We start from the raw sequence: 23,862 nt of genomic DNA, 5'->3' as shown, positions 1-23,862 counted from the left end.
AAAAAACAGATGTATATCTGAACGTATTACAAAAAAATGAAGTTAGCTACTACACTGATCACTTTGGAGCGGTTCGTCCACGGACTGCACACTCGTAGATGACAACAACAAAACAGACAGAGCAACTGAGAGGATGTTAGCGTAGTTAGCTACCTGAGATAAACAACTGGTGGTTTTTATCCGTGTGTATCACGGTTTCAGCTGTAGTTTGCCAAATAAGACAATTATTCTAAAAACAGTATGTTCTGTTGGATTAACTAATCATGGTTGACACTTGTTCTTCTCTAGTTTAGCTTAGCTAACGCTAGCTAACGGGTTTGCTAAGTTAGCTCTATGTATGCCAAGCTAAAACAGGTTAGCTAGCTAGCTTAGTTGCTAGCTTGTTAGCTAGCAAACTCGCCTAGACGAGGTGGAGACCAAGAACAGGGAGATGCGAGCAAAGTGAGGTAAGACCAGCCCTATATTCTGTGTTATGAATCCATTGTTGATTGTGGCATTTATTCCAAAAGGCATTTAAGAGACGTTGGGGCTTATTTCGGACAAGCTTAGTACATTTGTCAAATTCATCGACGTTAAATGTTGCTATCCTGCGTTAGCCTGACAGCTGTGTAAGCTAATAGCCAGTTAGCGCAGTCAGCGGGTTATTATTGACTAGCTAGCTTGCCAGCAGCTGCTGGTGGCCCCTTCTATGGCACTGTAACCATGACTAACTAAAGGCCTCGAGGTTTATATCAACGGTTAAATGTCAGTGTTTTTTTTCGTGGAAAAACAAGTTAAGCAACGTACTTGTATCCTGAGTAATTGTTGGCCCACAGGCGAGCAGTTAGAAACGGCAATCAGTTTCTGATTACAAACACAAGTTTGTCAGTCAGGGCAATGAGGCTGGTAAGGTGTTTTTATTGTCACGCTAACAGCTAAGAGTTAATAGTGTTCAGTTTGCTCTAAATCTTGTTCTGAAGTCTCTTTACTTTGGTATTTCACCATCCTTAAGATTTACCGTTCACCAGATAAACATCAACAAATGTTAACTATGTGTCTCATACCATTTTGAAGTTCGACTTTGAGTAGTTGAGGAACATATTATGTGACCTCGTACATATTAAACACTTAAAAGTAGCTTAATAACAAAGACATGGTGACTCAGCTAATATGCGAGTTATTCGGCAGTCAAGTAATTCCACGGGGTTCACAAGTGTAGGCGGGAAGGGAGAAGATGTTGGTCGATTGTTTAGACTTTTATTGAAGCTTCTGACAAAGAAATCAAATAATGTATAATGGAAATGCGTATACTGCATTACATCTTGAACATCTTGCAATGATAGTCGTCAAATTGCTTTTTGAGGCTATGGTTTGAATAAAGGGGACAATCATCTCTCTCTTTGACTCGAAAAATGATACTGACTATACAAGGCATGCACAGTATTAATGGCCTGATATTACTATAGGCAGATATTTGCTTAAAAAGTCAAATGTTGGTTTCAGCAGATATCCAAACTCTGCCTTTATTTTGGCTGGGGATCTCAGCATATCTTGGCTTTAAATTTTGACCATATAAATTAAGAAATTAATAAAGTTTAGACTGAACCAACATATCTATGTCAGATGAGGTCATTTTCTGTATTTCTTTTCATTCGTTTAACTTTAAAGTGTGTTTTAAGGACTTAAGTTTGTTTCTCTGTTCATCCTCAAACCTTAAAATGTGTTGAAAGGGCTGAATACATTAGGTCTGTAAAATTTAAATATTGTTATAAATGTCCGTATTGGCAAAAATCCAATAAAGTGCATCCATAGATTGTACAAAGAAAGAGTCTCATGGATATCTAATGTTTATGTTTGTGTTTTTTGCAGGGTGGATTTGAATGACTAAATGAGCAAGATCAGCAAGAGTGAAGGACTCTGGGAGATTCAACATGAAGTTGTATGTGTTCCAGGTCAACAATGGCAGCACATTGACTTTTGACACAGATCTTGCTGTCCAAACGTAAGACATTTAACCAATTTCATTCAGAAACATTTCTCAGTACATCTTGTCTATCATAACCTAAGTTTTTCTTTGTTTCAGTGTGCTGGAGCTAAAACATGCCATCCAAGCCAAATACAAGATTGCGATTCAACATCAAGTCCTTGTTGTCAATGGAGGGGAATGTATGGCTGCAGAGAGGCGGGTCTGCAGCTACAGTGCTGGCACTGTGAGTGATATTAATTCTTCAGTGAGAATTTTATTTGCCTTAAAGGCATAGAAATGAAATACTCAAGCGATGAATGAATTTTCATGATTCACTGGCTGACTTGCAATGTCTCACTGCTGATCTGTAGGAAACGAACCCCATATTTCTGTTCAACAAAGAGATGATCTTGTGTGATCGGGATCCAACAATCCCCAAAACCACGTTCTCGATAGAGAGTGAGATTCAGGTTAAGGTGGAGGAGTCTCTACTGATGCCAGCCGTCTTTCACACTGTTGCCTCGCGGACGCAACTTGCTCTGGTTGATACCTGTTTTTCTTTTATTAAATCTGCCTGTTGTGATGGATTCTTTAGGATGTTTGCATGTCCTTGTTTATTGTGTGTATTAGATTGTTTTAATGAGGTTTATCCCAATATAACACATATCTTTGTAGTTAAACTGTTAACTAACTTATCTTGACATTGTTATATTTTCCCCCTCCAGGAAATGTTTGAAGTTGCCAACAAACTTAGTTCTTTCTGTGAACGTTTGGTTCATGATGAACACCTTCAACATCAAGGCTGGGCTGCAATTATGGCAAATTTGGACGACTGCACTCTGTCATATCAGAAGCTGCTGGTGAAATTTGAAACTTCATACACAAATTATCAACATGATTTGGAAGAAATTAAGCTGAAACTTACAAAGTAAGTAATGGAAAAAAATGAACATAGTTTTTGACTCTCATGTTATAAGTGACATTTATCAGCATATACTCTTGTAGCTGATAATGTAACTGCTTTAAGTTATTTAATCAATCAAATGAATCAAAGCACTAACATATTCTGCCTAAAGCACAACAGAGGGATCATTGAGGTCTTGATGCAAATTAAATTGTGTTTGCAGGCTAGGGACAGCAGTTGCTGTAATGGCCAGGATACCTCTGCTGGAGTGTTTGACACGACACAGTTACAAAGAGAGCATGGAAAAGTCCAGCTCAACTCCAGGAAAGGATTCGGATGAGACAGAAGAAGAAAAGTCCACTGACTCTGTGCTCTGCACAGCTAACACGCAGAAGCCCTCCAAGTTATCAGCCTCCCTCTCTGCTTCTGGGACACCCACTTGTGAGCAGACTGGAGACCAGGAAACAAATGAGATGACTGACAGTGGTGGTCTGAGAGCTGCGCTCTTAGATGATGACACTCCAGAGTTAGCCAACCCGTCCACCTTCAATGTAACACTATTAGACTGGATCAATGTGCAAGACAGACCAAACGATGTGGAGTCTGTTGTTAGGAAGTGCTTTGACTCTATCAACAGGGTGAGTCATAGATGCATGAGTTCACATGTCCAACAGTGTTTAGTGTCATCACTGTGGTGAGGTTCATGAAAGTATTACTAATTGTTGTTTTTTTTTTTTTTTTTTTTCAGCTTGACCCACGGATCATTCAGCCCTTCTTGGCAGATTGTCGTGACACAATTTCCAAGCTAGATAATCAAAACATGAAAGCCATTAAGGGGCTTGAGGACAGGTTGTATGCTCTTGACCAAATGATTGCAAGCTGTAAGAAGTTGGTGAATGAACAGAAAGAACTTGCTCAGGTAAGCAGTCTAACAGAGATACATTACCCAATGACTTCCTCTGTATTCTGTGTTTAATGAATTTTGCATACATGTTGTCTCCTGCAGGGATTTCTGGCCAATCAGAAGCGAGCTGAAAACCTGAAGGATACATCTGTTCTGCCTGATTTATGTCTAAGTCACACAAACCAGCTGATGATCATGCTGAACAACCACAGGAAGCTGCTAGACATCAAAAAGAAGTGCACCACTGCCAAACAAGAACTTGCAAACAACCTGCAAGTCCGACTAAAGTAATGCTGACATCCACATTTCTTCGAATATTTATTGCCTGTTCTGCTGCCTGTTTTTTTATCGTTTTATTAATTCTAAGCTTAAGGAAGAAAAATATCCCAAAGTTAACCAAATCTGTGCCCATGATTCAACATTAGATGGTGCTGCTACGTGATGCTCCATGCAGACCAGGATGGAGAGAAGCTTCAGGCTCTTCTCAGACTCCTGACAGAGCTGATTGAAAGAGTTCGAGTGGTTGAGGCCCTGAGCACGGTGCCCCAGATGTACTGTTTGGCGGTGGTGGAAGTTGTCAGAAGAAAAATGTTTATGCGCCACTACAGGGAGGTCAGTTCTGAGCATCATTACTTGACAATGATCACACCTTTCAGCACACGATACAAAGAAGGGATTTCTTAACAGAGTCAATATTTTTTGGGCGAGCTGAGAATGGAGCAATATCACACATGAGGCTGTGATGTTGCTGCCTTACGGCTCCTGCTTAATCACAGCAATGGTGACATTCAGTACAAAACCTGAAGTGTGACATTGCTTCTGTGCAACAGTTTAACTGGGGGCAAAACACTTGTAAAAAGGATGAGATATTATTTTTTGCTCCACTAACACAAATGGTCCCACGACATAACTGAAACTGGGTTAATGCCAAGCAACCCAAACATTCTCTTGTACTCTAGGTACATTTATTGTTTCCATGGTTACTAACTACCAGCTACTTTGAATAATGTACATTTATTCATGTTTTTTAGTTCATCATGTAACCAGTGGAATAATAGTCTGTTGTGTGATATTGATGCATCTTATTGAGTGATAAACACTGTCTTTATCAGACTGACTGTATAATATTGTTTACATATTAGTTTCTTACTGTGCTGTTGCTCTCTGACTCAGGCCCATTATGGTGACCTGAGTTTGCATTGTCGACCTGTCTCTTCACCAAAAACATAATGGGTCTTGAGGCTTTCATGTTGGGCATCTTGTTTAGTTAGAAGGACAAAGGGTGTACCTCTTTGTGGTTTGACAGATTCTGTGTGAGGTTGTTGCTGTTGCATAAGCATAAGGCCAGAACACAATTAGTGCTGTATTCTTCACTAAGTGTGCCTGTCTATACATTTAGTTTAACCTTTAATGACTGACCTTTCTCTTTATTTATGTGGGAAAAAGTTTAAAGAGTATATGATTTTACTCAGACATGACTGCTCTTTTAGTGAGTTAATGTAGTGTTTCTCACTGTCATTCATACTGAAGAAAGTCAGTTATGTTGTTTTACTATATCAATTCTGTATAAAAAAATGTTTGCTCTGGAAGGCTTGATCTTTCTCTTTTAAATAAGACTAAAACAACATTAATAAGAGTTTTTATTTGGATATAGATAAGATTTTTAGGCTTGTTCCGATACCGATACTGCTCAAAATGCAAGTATCGATATTGGTGAGTACACATGTTTATGCACCGATCTGATACTGTTTGGTTTAACTTTATTTTTTGCTTCATTTAGCCATGCTAACTGTTAGCGCTATAAACCCGAACTCAATTCTTCTTTGCTGCCACTGTATGAACGGGCTTCCATTTTTGGCGCAGTTGCAGCAAAGAACAACCAAGGGACCCGCTGCAACAGTTTTTCTCAGAATATGATCGTTTAAACACCTTCCAGACCCGCGCTGTCATACAAGAAAAGAAGTGACACAGTTTATAAAAAGTTAAATAACTTTTGAACCATAAACCACTGCATCTTACTTTTTTTCCTCTTCAAGTTAGCCGTTATGTTTTCCCATAAACGCTATTGATGCCTTTGAATCTTTGCGGCAGCATTTTCAGAGAGCCTGGAAAGCATGTGTCTTCTGGGGACTTAAACGATTAAATCCACACCAGTAAACCTGACATTGGACATCTTTTTATTCATTTTAATCAAATTACTTATCATTTATTACTGCTAGCTCGAATGCTAACTGCCATATTGTTTCTCTCTGTGAGTATCTGTCAGCCAATAGCAGGCTGTTCTGTAACCACGTGATGCTTTACAAAATAGCAGAAAGTAGGGATAGATTTCAATGCACTTGATGATTTATACAACTGTATACATTCAGTACGTATCTGTATACTACAGTTGTTAAATTTCGAGTTGTAAGTGTTATATTGTATTTGGAAAAGTGCAATAAAGTTTGTATTTAAAAAAAAGAAGGAGATAGAGAGAGGCTGTGTTGCAGCCCCCAATATTATTGTTATTTTAATATTTAGCAGCAAAACTCAATAATCAGCAGGAAAACAACATATGGCCACAGAGATGCTGTACATTATTTTTCTATTTGTTGAGCCGTTTTGAGTCAAATATAGGTCTAAAATAATTTGCTAGTCTGAACAGTCATTTCAGAAAGTTCAGACTGGTATCGGATCAGTACTCGGTATCGGCCGATACCCAACACCTTGGTATCTGAATTGTATCGGGAAGGAAAAAATGGTATCGGAACATCCCTAAAGATTTTATTTGTTACATTTAAAGTGAAGATTGCTATCCAATAGTCTTTCCATGATATACTACAAACCTGCTTAGAAATGCCTCCATTTTTAAAATAGACATTGCAAGAAACATATTTATGGCATTGTTGTGTTAATGGTTTTACTCTTAATCTTTTCAGTGGGCTTATGCACTTGTAAAGGATGGGAAACTACTGTACGAGGCAGAGAAGTTCAAAAGGGAATCCTTTGGGAAACTCTTTAGTAAGTGTCTGTTGAAAATGTTCAGCCCTGACATTACAGTAGTCCCTGTTGAGCACAATGTCCCTTTGAAAAATACACACAAAACCCATTGAAGTTCAGACTTTTTATTAATGTCCTTATTTCCTTTCAGGAAAGTCTTTCCTCAGAAATCGTTTGTTTAGAGGACTTGATTCATGGCCTCCAACATCTTTTTGTGTAAGCAAAAGTTTCACATTGTATTAGAACTATTGGTATTTTGGCTTGTATTTGTAGTGTATTTGAACCCATCTGTTTTCTTTTCTGTTTGCTATTGAAAATAGACACGAAAGCCCCGGAGATTTGATGATGAACTTCCAGACATCTCAGTTGAAGACCTGCAGTACTTGAAATCGTGTTGTCCTGTAGAGGTGCAGCCTTTCCTCATGTAAGTCACTGCCCTTGGGTACTAAATTGGTAGTTGCCAGTTTTGTGTTAAGGCAAGAGTTGTTCAAAGATGTGAGCAATAAAAAAATACTGTCGAGAGTTGGTTGCAGTTTTAAGCAATTTAATTGATTCATTTAATTACATTTTGATATGAAATAAATTAAAAGACCCTGTAAAGTGAAAATGAATCTGTATTTAGATTTGTTGTATGGCACATCACTGTGTTATGAACCCCTAAATCAAATTTCAGTCAAATAAAACAACTCTAAGTTGTTAAAATTAAGCTACAAAATCATGACAAATGAGGCAGTAAAATCTGCTCCTTGATGATGTGGGTTGTCCGTTGAATGAGCTGAAGCCAAGCCCACTCAGAGAGAATATGATCCTCTCAGATTTAGAAAAAAAGTTACAATCTGAATGTTAAAGGTACAATGACTAAAATTTGGCATTTTAGCGACATCTAGCGTTCAGATTTTAGAATGAGCCGATCTGTTACCAAAACGTCACATCACGATCATGAGCCAGACATCAATTACAGCAGTGACGAGGTGAGGGTTTATTCATTCATTTTTGTAACCATTATTTTTATAGATTATAGGTCAGTCTTCTTCTCCACCTGCCTTCCAGGTAGCTTTCAGGACCGGCGGGCAGGTTCGTATTTAAAAATCGTGTTTCGCTCTTTCTGTCCCCAAAACGTTGCCGTAGACAACATGACGGTTCGTTAAGTCAGCCTCCGTGAGGGCGACCCGCGGTAATGTAAATTTAAAAAGCTTTTTTCTAATTTTGTGAAAAGAAAACCAAAGTTTAAAGGGGATGATTGTGCACTTATTTTAACATACTTCACATAGATATATAAACATTATATCCCATGTACACCGTTTCTGTTCGGCGAAATGCAGCCAAATCTTACACATTGTACCTTTAACCTGATGATCAGAATGCAGCTGCCTGGCCCTGTGTCAGAAAAGAGACAAAGTCTGTTTTTTGGCTCAAATCTCTGTTATGATTCTTTAAATCACAGGTGTCAACCTCAAGGCCCAGTGGCAAAATCCAGCCCGCAAGATTATCTCACATTTCGTTTGTTTGTTTGTAAGTCTTTATTGTCCCCGAGGGGCAATTTGGATGCAGCATAGCCAAACATACACACTAGACAAAGTGCACAAATACAAATACAGATTAAGACAAATACAAATCTAGAGGCAACAGTTTAACTATACAAGTACAAACCACCTACCAGTAATCAGATAGTGCACAGCGGCATAATTTACGGAAACAGAGATAATAATGCATAACAGAGACACAGAGTAAGGTGCTGATGAAACTACAGGTTCAAGGGGAGAGACGCAAACCTATAATTGTTTATTTCGAGCCGCGATGGCCTTGGGAATGTATGAGCGCTGAGCTCTGGAGCTCTTGAGCCCAGGTACTCTGTAGCGCCGCCCTGAGGCCCATCAGTATGAGGTTAGCAGACTTCCTCAAGTATAAAAATGTGAACTTATCCTTGATGATTAAAGATATCTTTGAGTCACAAAATCTGAAAAGGTAAGGAGTAAAAATATTTAGATAAGAAGTCAGGATTGTGGAAAAAGAAATTAATTTGTGTTTTAATTTTAATGTCACATTTTCAATTTAGCATCTCACAATTAGGACTCAAACTTTGGATTTTGACTTTTAATTTCATACTTTGAGTTATCAACTCATAATTTTGACTTCTTATATAATATTTTGAGCTTTAAGATTCAAAATTCTAGTTTTTAAGTGATATTTTGAACTTTTAACCCATTATTTTGTATTTGACCTCATGTTTTCAACTCCAAACTTCGACTTCATAATCCCATAGTTGGACCTTTTAGACTCACAATTTAGTTTTGAATCATATTTTGACATTTGATTTAATGATTACACATTTTATTTCATATTTTGACCTTTTAAACTCATGATTTTGACTTCTAACTTTAAAAAAAAAAATGTTTTCAATTTCATGTTTTGACCTTTTTAAAATAATAAATGTACTTTTCTCAGATTGTGAGCCTTTAAACTTATCTTTTTAACTTTTTAAATGTCAAAATGGTTTATCATCAGTGCTAAGTTTTTTTTTTTCTTCATATTCTATTACTGGTGAAACAAGGTTAACAGTTTATAAAAAGGTGACCCTGTTAGGCCCTCAGGTCAGTCCTGAATTCAGAATCCGGCCCCTGCTGTGATTGAGTTTGAGACCCCTGCTTGAAAACATCCATAAGCCACTGTAGCTGATAGATTTGGCAAATTTACCTCACAATGAACAAAAAAAACAACATTTAACTGACTGTTAACTTTCAATAAGACAGTGACATTAGCTAACAACAGACTGTACTGAGCTGCGCTGTGATTTTATTTTGAAGTGTTAGAGGGGCAGGGTCATGTACCACTGTGGGCTCGTAACAGTTCACATATTTGCCCAGCCCAAATTTAACCCAGCCAGGAAAGAAGTGAAAAACTTTCTAGCAGTCTAAAAACAGAATTCACTCGCATGTAAATCTCAGTGTTTTCACATGTGTACAGCAACCGAATTCTAACATATCTGTGTTAGTAAAAAAAATTCGGATTTCACTTTACAGGGTCTTTAAAGCCATGTGGAAGAGCATAAAGCTGCTGATAGATGTCTTAAGTTGTAAGATAGAAAAAGGATCCTTGCTTACTTCAAACTCTTGATGGGCAATTGCTGTAGCTGTCTTTCTGTCTCACTAGGGCCGGCCACACACTACAGGATTTTAAGCCCGATTTTAGGCAAGATTTGACTCCCCTGATGATTGTGGGGGCATGTAGCGACTGGAGCCTCGTCGCAAACAACTATTTGTCTGAGTAGTTTGCATGTGTGTTGTGTCAACACAGTTAATTTACTGCTCCAAATCGCGTAGTAGCCTCCCAAACCCTGAATCGTAAATATCAAACCTGTTTGATATTTACCATTCTAGGTCGTAGTGTCGCTGACAGAGTACCCACAACAACCAATGAGAGCAAGCACACCGGGTAGTGTCACCAGATGGACCATACGTACTTTCACCGCTCACAACCATAAACACAACTGTACCTTAATTCCAGCCAGGATTTCGTCCTGACTCTTTTCCTTGTTTTATGATTTTTGCTGCACCTGTAACACATGCCAGGACAGCCTGTTGTGGAGTGACAGCAAGACGGTGTCGACAGACGTCCGTGTTTTTTTTCTGAAGTCACGTGATCATGCGAGGTGGTAGGCAGGTCAGCAGGTGTGGGGTCTCCAGTGATCTGACAATCTGGCTGAGTCGTCTAGTGTGTGGGTTCAGAGTATAAACGGTGAAAAATCTTTGGAAATTGTCCTGAAGTCTTTGGTCTCCCACGTTTTTAAAATCATTTCAGATTAAAAAATCATCTAGTGAGTGGCCGGCATAAGACTGGAAAAATATTAAAAGATATCAGCTATGCCAGCAACTCAACTACAATAAGTGAACTCTACAGATAACTACAAATTTCTCTAATTTCTTGCCTATCTACCCATCCCATTAGGGGTGTGACGACACTCTTATCTCACGCTCACGAGAGAGAAAAGAGATGAAATTTTACACTTTTTTTTTTCTTTCTTTTTTGGAAAAAAATACACGAGTGGAAAATATGTCCTTTATACAGCTGAAAGCCAAAATTGCAAAGTAATTCAGGTCTATTCAGACACCCTAAAGCAGGGTGGACAGTGTGCGATTTCAAGCCTATCCATATGACAGTCGTGGCAGAATGTCATCTCATACTGTACGGCCGAATCGTTTTTGACGCACGACCATCGCTCACGAGTTGTGTGCTCATACTGTGCGATGGAAATAGGAAGGACTGTGACAGAAACCCGTGTAGTTTCCTTTTTAAAAAGTCTCAGGGTCTGAGGGTGAAGTGTTTCCAATCATATTCTCTCTCTCTGTCCCCTCTATCTCTCCCGCTTTCTCTCTCTGTCTCTCTCTCTCTCTCTTGCTATCTTTCTCTATCCCAAATAGACAAACAGCATCACCTCTGTGTCAGCTGCAGGTCCGCAGGTAGAAATATTTCCTGCTCGTTTATGTCTTTTATCATAACAAGGGTCGCGTCAGAAAGTGATCCCAGCCGTTGTCATGGTAATTTAGTACGTTGTCTGATGGTTTAAAAAGGAAAACAAACCCCCAATGTTGTTTATTCTGCTCTTATTTCTACTCTCACTATGAAGCGTCTGGAGTTGTACGACCAAAATATCAAACATGCCAGAAATCCCCCCCGACCAGTCGAGAGCAGGTCGTAAGGTCGTGCTGTGGTCGGCCGTCATACCCCTGTGTACAGAGCACGACAAACGATGCCTGATATGACTGAAAGTCGGCCCAACTTCAGAGTGAGTCGTGTGACTCTAAATTTGCGGCTGGATCACAGGAAAATCGCACAGTGTAAACCCGGCTTTACTCTGACTCAAACTGTACATTTTAATGCTCTTCAAAACAAACCTTTAATTTTAATAGTCTACCACATCTTTATTTTTCTACACTATGCTCTCATTGCTACAATTACAACCATAATAAAAGCATTTCTATTATTTTGGTAGTACTTAACTGTTTACACAGACTGAAATATAAAGAGCTGCATCAGTAAAATGAAACTATTTCTCATCCATATTTAAAACACTCAAAAGAAATCTTTCTTTCAGTGACACGTTTACTGTTATTTACAGAAATGGATTATTTCATCGTTTTGTGGTCTTTTTTTCTGATAAGAGCGTTGACAGTGTTGGACACGATACACAGATGAGTGTGTACGTTAATGTGTGTGTGTTGGTGAGATAGTGTGTCTCTACTCTGCCTGCTGTCAGACAACAAACAAGGCACGTCAAACTAGGGCTAACAATGGAGTCTATGGCGCTCAAACAGAGTTTGTTTTGATAAGTTAACCACTGCAGTTTATAGTGGCCCATTGCGCTACATGTTAAACTTCTGTTTGATGAGACGCACAACCAACAGCTGATGAATGTGTGACTGACAGACGTGAGATGAGAACGATAAATGACAAAGCAGCAATTGAATCAAAGTTTCAATGTCACAAATAGCAACAGTATAAGCAAATCCATGCACATACACAAACTGGATAAATTCTATATTTTCCCCATGGAGACTGCACAGGTCTCCAGTGGCAGCATTTAATCATTTCACACCGTTATGGTGAACTTAATATGCATTTGTGGATCATGTGCGGCCCGAGTAGCGCACACGGGGGAGTGATCTGAAAGGGTCATCAGCTCAGTTTCTTCATTAGCTGTCAAACCAACTATTTTAAAGTTTTCAGGGCATCTTTTTGATCTTTTTTAACCTCTAGTTTGGTATTGATTTCTGTCAGGAGAGCTGCTATTCCTGGTGTCTGTTCAATATTGATCTTGCGAGATGGTTTTCACCTTGACGAGATATCCTGTTACGTTTTGATCTTGTGGCACGAGATCCTGTCACACCACTACATTCCCTTGAACTTTTGTATTTCATGAATTTCCAAATACAACGTTTTTTTTGGTGTGTGTACAAGGAGGATGTGGAAGAGGGGATTTCATTGCTTTTAAAATTACTTAAAAAGTAAGGCTTCATGTCCATAGCCGGCTTTTTTGGTGCCGGCAGCATTCATGGACCTCAATTCCAGAGCATTTCTTGCCAGCGCTTATTGTTGGCAGGTTACAAAAAATGAATCCCTCTTTCCCCAATAGAATCTGTAACATTGTTTTAAATAAGCTCTATGTTCTTCATATTTTGGTATTTCAAGGAAATATCACACAGGAGAGATGAAGACAATGTGACAAACCCCTATCCTGACACAGGCAGCAGCTGCAAACCTGATATCTATCCTCAAAAAAAAGACAAAGAAAGACCAGTCAGATCGGTTTCTCTTCCACGATTGTCAGAAGTCCTGCCCCTTCTTGATTTTGATTGGCAAGTGAGGGAGAAGTGACATTGATGAGTGCAGTGCTGTTCCAAAAGTTGAACAGTTTCAACTGAGAGTGCTTTAAGTGTGGCAACAAAAACAGCTGACGCTGAGGGCGCTTTTCCACCCAGAGCACTGAGTGCTCAGAACACTGCTTTTTACTGGTTTTGGATCAAAAAATAAGCTTTGCCAGGGCTAAAAAAGCCAGCTATGTATGGACACAGGCCCTAATTCTGAAGAAAATATGAAGGGCTTTGAGGGCATATTATGAGATATATCTGGTGGGACACATTCAGCTGCCTTTGGAATATTAGCTTCATGCCAAAAATGTCTGCTTTTATGAGCATGTTTTTATCATGATATCAGGAAAAAGAAAAAAGAACTCAATATAAGGTTTAGGTTGTAACACTTGAATGTCCAAGAGTGTCACATTTTTATTTCAAGGGAGGAGGTTGAAGGACAAAAGTGCAGAAAACAATCAATAAGACATATTTACAGTCTGTTTAAAGGAAGTGCTGCTAGCAGTTAAAATAAATGAGTTAATTTTATGAAGCTGTATCCTATGGTTCTGAACCTGGCTACAGCATACCTTAACTTGCGCTGTGAAACTCAGACTGTTGTTATTTAAAATATTTCTAAATGTTGTTTTTAACCTTCTGTCTTTAATCTTATGCCCTTTATTTTACTGTAGGGTACCCACAATGTGTGACTTTGAGCCCTTAAATCGACATGTAGAGACGCTGCAGCAGCTGGTCCAAGCTGCACAGAGTATAGACGAGATGTCTCAAACCATAACTGACCTGCTCACCGAACAAAGGGTAATGCTAACATCAATAACAAGATGAATTTTTTTGAGTAGGGTCAAGTCTGAAATATTGACTTTTACTTCATGAATTTGCTTTTTTATTTTTAATGTAATTAAGTATTTTTTCTTTCCCTTTCCTGTCCTTGCAGTTATCCTGCAGTCAGAGCGCTCAAAGATCCACTGTGTTGACCCCACAGTCTGAGAGCATACCTGGGACCTCAACACAGATGTCCTCTAAGACCCCTTCCTCTCTCAGCCTTCAAGGACCCAGCTGCCAGCCCATCAATGTTCCCGTCCCAGCTCCTCTGGAGGACTTGTCTCCAGACAGCATCGATGCACAGACATTTGACTTTGAAACAATTGGCCATCCAAACATGGACCCAGTCATGCAGCAGGGCTCTCTGGACTTGGATTCTCTGGCGGAGAGCCCTGAGTCTGACTTCATGTCTGCTGTTAATGAGTTTGTGATTGAAGAGAACCTGACCTCTCCAAACCCCATCAGTGACCCCACCAGCCCTGAGATGATGGTAGAGTCTCTGTACTCTTCAGTCATCAATGCCATTGACAACAAGCGTATGCAGGACACCACAATACTAGAGAGGGAGAACTCACGGATCGCTGTCCTAAAACAAGTGGTTGACAAGTACCGATCAGCTGCAGAGGAGTCCCATTCAAACTTACGGAGTGTTAAGGATGACCTCTGTCACTTACGAGTCCTGGTGTTAAAAGAACAACATGACTTTGGCTTTGTCCTGAGGAGTATGAGCACAGACGTGCGAAACATTGTGGACAAGATTGTCTTGACGCAGGAAGTAGAATTAAAAGAAAAGCATCAAAATGAACTTCTTGCTCTTCAACAAGAGCTAGAGAAGCAAGTTCAAACACTAACCGAAGAAAACCAAGTAAACCAGAACATTGTCAGAGATGTCCAGCGTGCAATGCTTGAGCTGGAGGGGCTGATGGAGCGCAAAGAGAAAGAACTCACTCAGCTGGAGCATGAAAAAGAGCGATGGGCTGAGACAGAGAATAAACAGACTGACCGGATCAAGGAGCTAGACCAGATGATCAGCGACCAAGCCAATGAGATCAAGACACTCTCAGCCTGTAAAGACTCTCTGACCAGCCAGCTTGAAAATCTGCACTTTGAGATTGAACGCAGCCAGCAGAAGATCAGGCAGGAACTGGAGGTTGCGGAGCAGTTGCACTTAAAGGAGCTTGAGTACAGAATGAAGCAGGAACACCAGGCAGAACTGGAGACTTTTACCAAGAACAACCAGGAAGCTCTTGAACATCTAGCTTCTGAAAATAGTGCAAAGTTAAGTGAAGCAGCTGATCATCACGCCTCTGCACTTCGGGAGAAAGACAACCAAATTAAAGACATGGAGGCTCGTATTACAGAGCTTGCAGAACTCCGCTGCAAGCTGGAGGTGGAGCTAGCCCTGAAAGAGTCAGAGACAGAGGAAGTGAAGCTCTTATTGGAGGAGGCTAAGACACAGCAGGCTGAAACATTGAAGTCCCAGGTAGAGTCTGAGACCAAAGTCCTCAGTGAGGAGCTTGAGGACCTTAGAAAACAGCTTCAGGTGAAGAATGAGGAGTATGAAGTTGACCTGGCTGAGCTGAGGACTCTCATGCGCATTGAGAAGGACCACTGCATCTCAGAGTTGGTGGAAAGACATGAGGAGGAGACTATTTTATTGCGTACTGAGCTTTCCTCCCTGCAGCAGCAAGTCCATGACGCTAAGAGGAACCACGCTGAGCAGCAACAAAGTTTTAAGCAGGAGTTCGACCAGCATGTGGCCGCTCTTGGCGAGGAAAAAGAAAAGCAGCAGAGGAGTTTCCAAGAACTGGAGCAAGAGTTGAGGACTGTTATCAGTAATTTGCAGGCTGAAAATGACTTGCTCTCAAACAAACTAGAGCAGGACAGAGAGAGACAAGCAGCTGAGAAAGTTGTGAAGAAAGAAGAGGCCTCTAAGGTTGCATCATCAAATGCTTTTAGAGAGTTAGAGCAGCAGAAAGAGGAGATGGAGAAGAGACTGTCAGAAAAAATTAGACAACTTGAGAATGAGCTTCAGGAGAGACAATCTTTCAAAAGGTAAATATTTGACTGTAGAAAAACCTGCACGTCGATGCAGATTTAATCTGCTAATATTTGAAAGGGCACTGTCTGCGGTTAGATAAGTAAATAATAAGTTATGCTGGCTGTTAGGAATAAACTGTTTACCATTCTTTGTCTTGTGTGGGCTGGTACATTTAAATAGTCTGATTTTGTTCTCAGAATTAATGTTAGTGTTTGTTTTTTTAGTGATGAAGGGTTGCCGCTGCATGCTGAGGGCCATGCAGATGCTGGAACACCTCTGTCACTAGACTCAGCACTGCAAGAGCGTCTGCAGCAGGAGAGGGCCTCCCTGCAGTCTCAGATAGAGCTCCTGGAGAAGAAGAAGAATGAGGAGATACAGAACCTCAAGACGTCACTAATCGCAGAGCAACAGGTTTGTTTGTTTGGCCTGGTTATGAAGCGGGGGCGGGGGGGCAAGTACTGTGTCTAATGCTTGAACATTGTCCTGATTTATTTTATTTATTTGCAACACATTTAACAATCAATTGGCTAACGTTAAGTAAGTTTAACAGATACAGGTATTTGTTTCAAAAGGTAGTAATACTTGATGTGTCCCTTTTGTAATTACAGTAGAACAAAATATTCAAAAGGCATTTCATTATGTTATTCAATTTCTTAAAACTTCAAGCTGATTTCAGGTCATTTTGTGTGAATGTTCCCTGATTAAAGTCAAGCACTTCCCTGTCAACCTTAAACTGAGTCATACCATACATTGTAAAACAGCTCAACAGTTAAAACAGCATGAGAATCATGTTGTTATTACTGTAAGTAGTTACTGACAAATGGGGCTAACATATTGGCAGTTCAAGGGGGATATTTGTGCCCCCGAAGATATTTTTTCGTATCTTCCTTTATATCTTCCTTATTTGGTCTAACAAGACCTTTTCTGTAAAATTTGACACAATTAAGACACTTGCTGTTTTGTTGAATAACAACTGAGCCTTCAAATTTACCTGTTGCTTTTGTAAATTGTAACTGGGTTTTATAAGTTTTAAAATAGATAAGAAAAGAGGGGCATATGAGAGAAAAATCTTACAGATGACAGCTCACTGGACTAACCAAAACAGCAGCTGTAACTCAAATGACAGCAAGCTGATCTGCACTGATAGAATTCCCCCTCAAATCATTTGTGCTTTGGTTTACATGATTCAGTATTAATACTCTAATTTCCTTTTACTCTGTAGACCAATTTCAACACTGTTCTAACCCGAGAGAAGCTGAAAAAGGAACAGATTATCAGTGAGCTCACTGAGAAGTTGCAGAAAGTGACCCAACAGCAGGAGAAGGACAAAGGTGAGAGCAGTAAATCGCCAAACATTTGACAAAATCACAAACTTTGTCTTGTTAAGAGGGTTGGTGTAAATTGTGTTTTTTTTAAATGAATTTCTAAAACCTCGTAGTTGTTTTGTCGAATAAACAATGTTGGCCGCACAGAGTGCCAAAGCAATATAGTTGATATTATATAAACAAATATCCTTTTCTTTTGCATGCTGTTTCTCAAAAAGCCATTCTTTGAAGCTTAAAGTCTGTAAGTAGTTTTTTTACTTGTTTGTTTTTACCCTGCAGCTCTCATAGAGACTCTCTCTGAGGACAGAGCAAGTGTCATGCAGGAGAAGAAACACTTGGAAGAGGAGCTTAACCGCCTGCGCAGCACTGCCCTGATCTCCTCCACCTTCTTTACATCTAACCCCTCGTCTCAGGAGGGCATAGAAGCTGGAGGAGCAGCAGCAGCAGCGAGAGCTCTGCCTGTTGCTGGGGCTTGCTCCTGTGAGCCCATGGCTGAAACTGACAGACTGGCCTCTGTGGCAGCCATTCGGGATGACGAACATGTTGATTCAGCGGTGGAGGCCAGCATGGTGACAGTGCAGTAAGCAGCTTTCCTTCAATAAACATATTTTTGGCAGTTTGAGAGGAATTGTAATGGTATTGGTTTCATGCAGTAAAGTTAAAATGCAAAACAAAAAACAAGCTTTTGGGGAAAAAATGGATCAAGGCAATATATTTGTCTTTTCTTAACCTGATGGAGGCCTTTGATGACCTATTTGTTCTTACTTCACACCTCCACACCATTTTGCAGTCAACTTAACACATTACAGTGGCTTAAAATTAGATGCAGAAAACTTTGAAATACATAGTGCCATTTTTTTTCCATTATAGTACACTGAGAAAATCTCAGTATTACTTTGCATTTTTGGGACACATGATGTGATGAGTTTTTTTTTTTTTTTTTTTTTTTTGATAAAATCATTAGTTCAAGTTGGACTGGTCACAATCCTCAATAGCCTGTATGTTCTTAAGAACAACAAAAAAGAAACACTACTGTGTGAAGAGAGATTATTTCATAATAGTCTGAAATGATGATCTACAACACCCTGCAGAGATACAAAGTGCCAGCCTTAAGGTACCTTTAAGGGTTTTTCAGGACTACAAAACTGGTCCATTTTTTCCCAAAGTAGATTACCGTGGTAGGAGTTCAGCATGTTTACACATGGTTACCATGCTGGACTGCTGACTCTCTCTGGAGCAGGTTATAATTGGTACAATATTAAAAGAAAGAGCTCAAGTGCAATTTGCAGTCTTATGGTGAGAGGGGAGACTGACAAACACTTTATGGTTATTAGTTTTCATTTAAAATAAACATGTATTAGTTTTGCTTTACACATCAGAAGCAGCAGTGAAGAGTGTCATCGAAGTTGCATGCATTCAGGCCTAACAGTTCAAACTGAGGTTGCTTTGCAAAAGATTCAACATATATCTGATCTGGATCCATATGCAGTATGTGCATGACCTAAATCTAATCTGTAAGATCAGATTCCTTATGACAGTTGCTGTTCAAACTGTCATTAAAAAAAACAGATCAGAGTCACATTGGACCAAAAAAAAAAAAAAATCAGATTCAGGCTTATGTGAACATGGCAGAAGACAATGTTGAGTACATACTGTATGTTTAGTAAATAGATCGGGTTCTCTTCGCAGCAGTGTAGTTCTGGTGAACCAGGATCTCTTTCCTTTTTACAGGAAACCTTGTCTTGTGAATTTGTTATAGAGATCTCCTACATGTGCACCAGTAATATGCAAATTCAAATGTAGTGTAGTTTGAATGTAAGTTCTTATTATGGCAGAGTTAATTTTTTACTCACATTTAAGGTGTAGCGGTAGTTTCACCGTGAGATTAAGTTAAAACCTAAATCTTACACCTACTCCTAGTCGGTGTAAAGTCTATGGTAAAATATAGTTGTTTTGATGGTTTTAACTTGGAAGATGAAGAGGAGCTGAGGATTTTACTGTTGCTTTAGTGTCAGCAGTATGGATTACATTTCTCAGACATGTTTCATGACTCTTTGGACTCGAGCTTTTCGTGATTTTGATCATTTCTACTATCCAACTATCAAGTAATGTTAAATTACCTCATGTTATTATGTTTGACAACTTGCTTCTGCTTGTGGTATTTTACACCTGCTGCAGATTCAGCATTTGCTGCTTGCCTTGGCCAGGACACTCTTGAAAAAGAGGCATTCTTCTATGATAATTTAAAACTGTAAGATAAAAGGGTATAGACTTGCCTAATCACTATGCTTTGAGATACTTTGCAGACATTTTTCCGCTGTTTTTCAATAAAAGGCAGTTATCAGAAATGATCTCAGATGTTTGTTCACAGACAATCCGGATGAGAGGGAGCATTGTTAAAAAAAAAAAAAAAAAAAAAAAAAAACAGCATTTGAAAGTTGCTTTTCACTGATTGGTCAAAGTAAGTAAAAATGCATTTCTGCTGCAGTGTTTTGGGTATTTTGCATGCTACGCACTACTATTTGAGATGAACGTTGGGTCTCTGTGGTGCAGCCAAACAATGACACAACTGAAGTTGCAACTTGCCTTGGTTTAGTGATGTTTGTTATATTAAGACGTAGCTTATGCATAGCAGATGCCTCAGATTCTTAATGAAGTAAATGGGGTGAGTATACATAAACTTGATGTATATCTAGTACAACCAAAGGCAAACAGCTGTTGTAGCTTTTGTCGTCCACTTTGTTCATGTTTAATGAAGTAAAAGCATAATTGATTTGAAAATTTAAACTTAGAGATAATGTGTTTATTCAAGGTTGTTTGTAAAAGGTATTTCTCAGTGTACAGGTAGTGATCTTAAAGCAGACTAAAACATTGATGCCTTTGTAGCTGGCCACGCAAATTCCTCTTTGTTAAGTGTTTCATTAAATGTGAAAATACTTCTATTAAAATATCAAATCCTAACCCATTTGACTACACAAAGAGGCCTTTACTGGAACTCTGTTTTCAATATCTTATTCAGTTGAATGTCACCAGTAAACAAGGTCATGTTTTTTCTATTATTTATTTATTTTTTTAAGATGTATTTTGGGGGCTTTTCATGCCTTTATTTATAGAGGAGGACACTGGATAGAATCAGAAATAGGGGTGAGAAAGAAGGGGAAAGACATGCAGGAAAGGAGCCACAGGCCAGACCTGAACCTGGGCCACCTGCGTAAATTGGGTGCAGCCTAACCACAAGGCCATCTGAGTGCCCCGCATGGTTATGCTTTAATCTTTACCATCAGTGTTTGCTAGCATTCGCTCTTTAACTCTATGTCACAAATGAGATGTTGCTCTAAATTTTCCCCTTTATAAAATGATAAACAGTTCTCTTATACTGACATTTAAAACTTTCCTTCTATAGAATGTGCACTATAAAGATAAACATGGGAATTTGTGGAGAAGTAATTATTTAGCACCAGCATCGAGTAAGTAATGTCCCTTTTACTGTCCTTGTTGGAGCTGAACTCATCAGGACAGACACTGGTGTTGTGTGCAGAAAGTCAATAAGCTTAAAAGTGTTTTTGTTTTGTTTTTTTAATGACTTTTAACTTTTTCCCCTCATCAGTCACAACAATATGTCACACAATATTCATGACACATTTTCATATATAGACATAGCATTTTTAATGAAACCCTGGAAAAGCACTGCATTTATACTAATTACAGAATGACTTTTTTATGAGGACATGGAAATGGTTACAAGACAGCAACAGAGAGGACGTATTGAAGAAAAATGTCAAAATTCATCGCTATATTAACCAAAACTTGATGGATAGAAAAGACACTTTACAGTGGAAGGAAAGAAGGAAGGCAGGCTAGGAGCAAAGAGTGTAAGTTTTTCCTTTTTTATATAGGGACTATTGGATGTCACACGACTGAAATCAGAATCATTTTCAAGTTCCACATAAACATTTGTACTAATGATCTAAATGTTTGTCTTCTAGTGATAATGTCCTGATGTCAGAGGAGAAACAGCGGATACTCCTTCTTGAGAGGGTAAATGTACACACAGTGTATCCATCACATTGAACTTGACTTGATGTGTTTATTGGTGGCTACATCTGTTTAATAAATGTACTGTATTTTTCAGACTTTACACATGAAGGAAGAAGAAAACAAACGCCTCAGTCAAAGACTGGTCAGTTTCTTTATGTCTCTGTGGGCTGTGTAGCACCTGCTCCACTAGGTGGCAGTAGCATCAAAGAGTAAAATCCTGACCTAGCGGGCCAAAGACCTGAGTGAAGAAACATGTTTTGTTTTGTTGAAAGAGGGTAATGAGAATATGTGAAGGGACACATTAAAGTGGAATCGTATTCTGTAAAAACGGTATACAATAGTATTATACATTTATACTTAAAGCAGGAAAGGTTAGGAAAAATGTATTTTAAAAAGCCTTTACACATTCATAAAAAATCTGATACATCTGATAATTTTTAGGGTGTAATTTTTAAAGTAGAGTAAAGGTGCATGTACCTTGTACATAGCTTTTTCTTAAAATTACCCAATAATAGAAATGTGAAAAATGTATGCCTTATTATTTCAGCCAGGCTTGTAAACCCCTTCTGTGTAACATGTGTAACGTTGCCCTAATCCTCTCCTTTGTAGATGTCTCAAAGCATGTCGTCTGTGTCTTCACGGCATTCAGACAAAATCGCCATCAGAGAGTAAGTAAAAGACAAAATAACACACGGCTTTATGGTGTGCTTGTTGATGTGATTTTTAAAAATTTTTTTGCTTTTAGCTAAAACTCTGACCACAGTTTAATGCAGTATAATTACACACATCATTGTATAATTACCATTAATGTGTTGTCTCTTTTTGTTATTACTTATCAGTCCTGTGTGTCATTATGCCTTTATCTCTTTGTTCATCTTTGTGTGCTGCAGTTTCCAGGTAGGCGATTTGGTCCTAATCATCCTGGATGAAAGGCATGACAACTACGTGCTGTTCACAGTTGGTCCCACCCTCTACTTCCTCCACTCAGAGTCTCTCACTGCACTGGACCTCAAACCAGGTCAGCCCCACACAGACACCTTTTCTGACCATGATCACAGTACTACTTTTACTTTTTTTTTTTTTTATTTAGTAATGAAATTAACTTTTCTCTGATTACTGTTTATTAGATTCCCTTTGTCAGACAGGAATATATTTAAAATAAGGGTACTGAGTTGTATGTGTTGTTGAAACATTGGGGGGCTATGCTAAATTTTTGCTTTCATTTGATTTTCACACTTAATGTATTTAGGCATTCGTTTGTGGTTGAAAGTGTACAGAATATTTTTTATTTAACAAGTTTATCTGTGTTGTTGTTTAGCATCAGGGACCTCAAGACGGCCGTGGGTACTTGGAAAGGTGATGGAGAAGGAGTATTGCCAAGCAAAAAAGGTATCTGGCTAACCAGCAGTATTTGAATTTAAAGTTTTTCTACTTGCAATAAAAAGTAAAGAAAGTGTTTTTAAATTCTGATTATAATTAAGCTTATGAGCCCTCAAAAATTACTGAAATGATGAAATACATTCTTTATTTTATATTTCTGTTTTCATGTCTTCATTTGGTCAGTGTCTCTTTTACTGGTATGATTTTAGATGCACAGTTTAAAGCTTCTCTCTCTTTTTCTTCCCTAGGCCCAGAACAGGTTCAAGGTTCCTTTAGGAACCAAGTTCTACAGAGTGAAAGCTGTTCCATGGAACAGAAAAGTATAATAGCCAAGCAATGAGCTAAATGTGTATTTATACTACTTAATTTTTGAACAGAAACTTCACATCATATTTCATAACTTGAAAATTGAAAGACCTTAAAAATGGAAAGAATTATGATCATCATCATCATGCTCTTTTTAGTTTCAATTCAAAACTCCCACCTGCTACCACCACATCTTTCTTTTCTTTTAAACCCGGATTTGTTATTGTGGACCAAATGCTATTAACTTTATTAGGGCACTGCCCTATACACCGTGGCATGATGCCACTTGACCTGTGTGTACAATTGAGCAAAATTTGGATGTTGAATATTAGTTCTCATTATCAGCATTTGTCCTTTTGTGAAAAAAACTGTGTCATTATCAACATAATAAAATAAAAATATACATTTATTATAAATGTTTATGGAGGAATGTTCATGGCATGCATATTGATATATTTTCTTTGATTTACTTATCCAGATAAATGTTGTAGTTGGAAATGTAGTTAATGCTGTTTGTTACTCACAAAGCAGTGTGGCCCTCTGTCAATACTGAAATGTACATTATGGCTGACTGATGAAAAAACAGTCATCTTTGCAATCCTTGAAATGCACTTTGAAAAACAATGCTTTTGTTGATTTGAAAAGGGAAGTTAATTGAGCTGTCAGAACTAAGTAAATATATCAGCACAAACTTCTCACTATCATAGATTATTGATATGTAGAAAGGAATATTTGTGACTGTGTTTCATTATCAGAGGACATTGTACATTACCCATCAAATCACACATGTAACAATAAATGACTGTATTGTAAAAGAGAGTTTTGAAACAATAAAGGATTGATCCCAGATGTA

The 23,862-nt window shown here is 38.6% G+C and overlaps 1 protein-coding gene across 1 annotated transcript; it reads left to right on the top strand.

Moving 5' to 3' along the window:
* Positions 1-92: 92 nt before the first annotated feature.
* On the top strand, positions 93-23,862 carry rb1cc1 (RB1-inducible coiled-coil 1). Its single transcript, XM_041803037.1, has 23 exons — positions 93-446; positions 1,849-1,981; positions 2,063-2,189; positions 2,317-2,487; positions 2,671-2,873; positions 3,073-3,487; positions 3,598-3,768; positions 3,856-4,040; positions 4,179-4,365; positions 6,672-6,753; positions 6,884-6,948; positions 7,053-7,156; positions 13,769-13,895; positions 14,032-15,974; positions 16,185-16,371; positions 17,183-17,291; positions 17,565-17,865; positions 21,272-21,323; positions 21,418-21,465; positions 21,933-21,991; positions 22,214-22,341; positions 22,642-22,712; positions 22,952-23,862. The coding sequence occupies exons 2-23, from the start codon at positions 1,911-1,913 to the stop codon at positions 23,027-23,029; spliced, it is 4,884 nt and encodes a 1,627-aa protein (XP_041658971.1). The 5' UTR covers positions 93-446; positions 1,849-1,910; the 3' UTR covers positions 23,030-23,862.

Source organism: Cheilinus undulatus, linkage group 13 (assembly GCF_018320785.1).
Source record: "Cheilinus undulatus linkage group 13, ASM1832078v1, whole genome shotgun sequence".
NCBI lineage: Eukaryota > Metazoa > Chordata > Actinopteri > Labriformes > Labridae > Cheilinus > Cheilinus undulatus.
The sequence above is the reverse complement of the archived record's forward strand: the minus strand, read 5'-3'. Positions and strand labels throughout refer to the sequence as shown.

Coding starts and splice junctions, on each gene's coding strand:
- rb1cc1 (XM_041803037.1), top strand. CDS start 1,911: ATGAAGTTGTATGTGTTCCAGGTCAACAATGGCAGCACATTGACTTTT. Junction 2,874..3,072: donor ATTAAGCTGAAACTTACAAA/GTAAGTAATGGA, acceptor TTGTGTTTGCAG/GCTAGGGACAGCAGTTGCTG. Junction 7,157..13,768: donor GAGGTGCAGCCTTTCCTCAT/GTAAGTCACTGC, acceptor ATTTTACTGTAG/GGTACCCACAATGTGTGACT.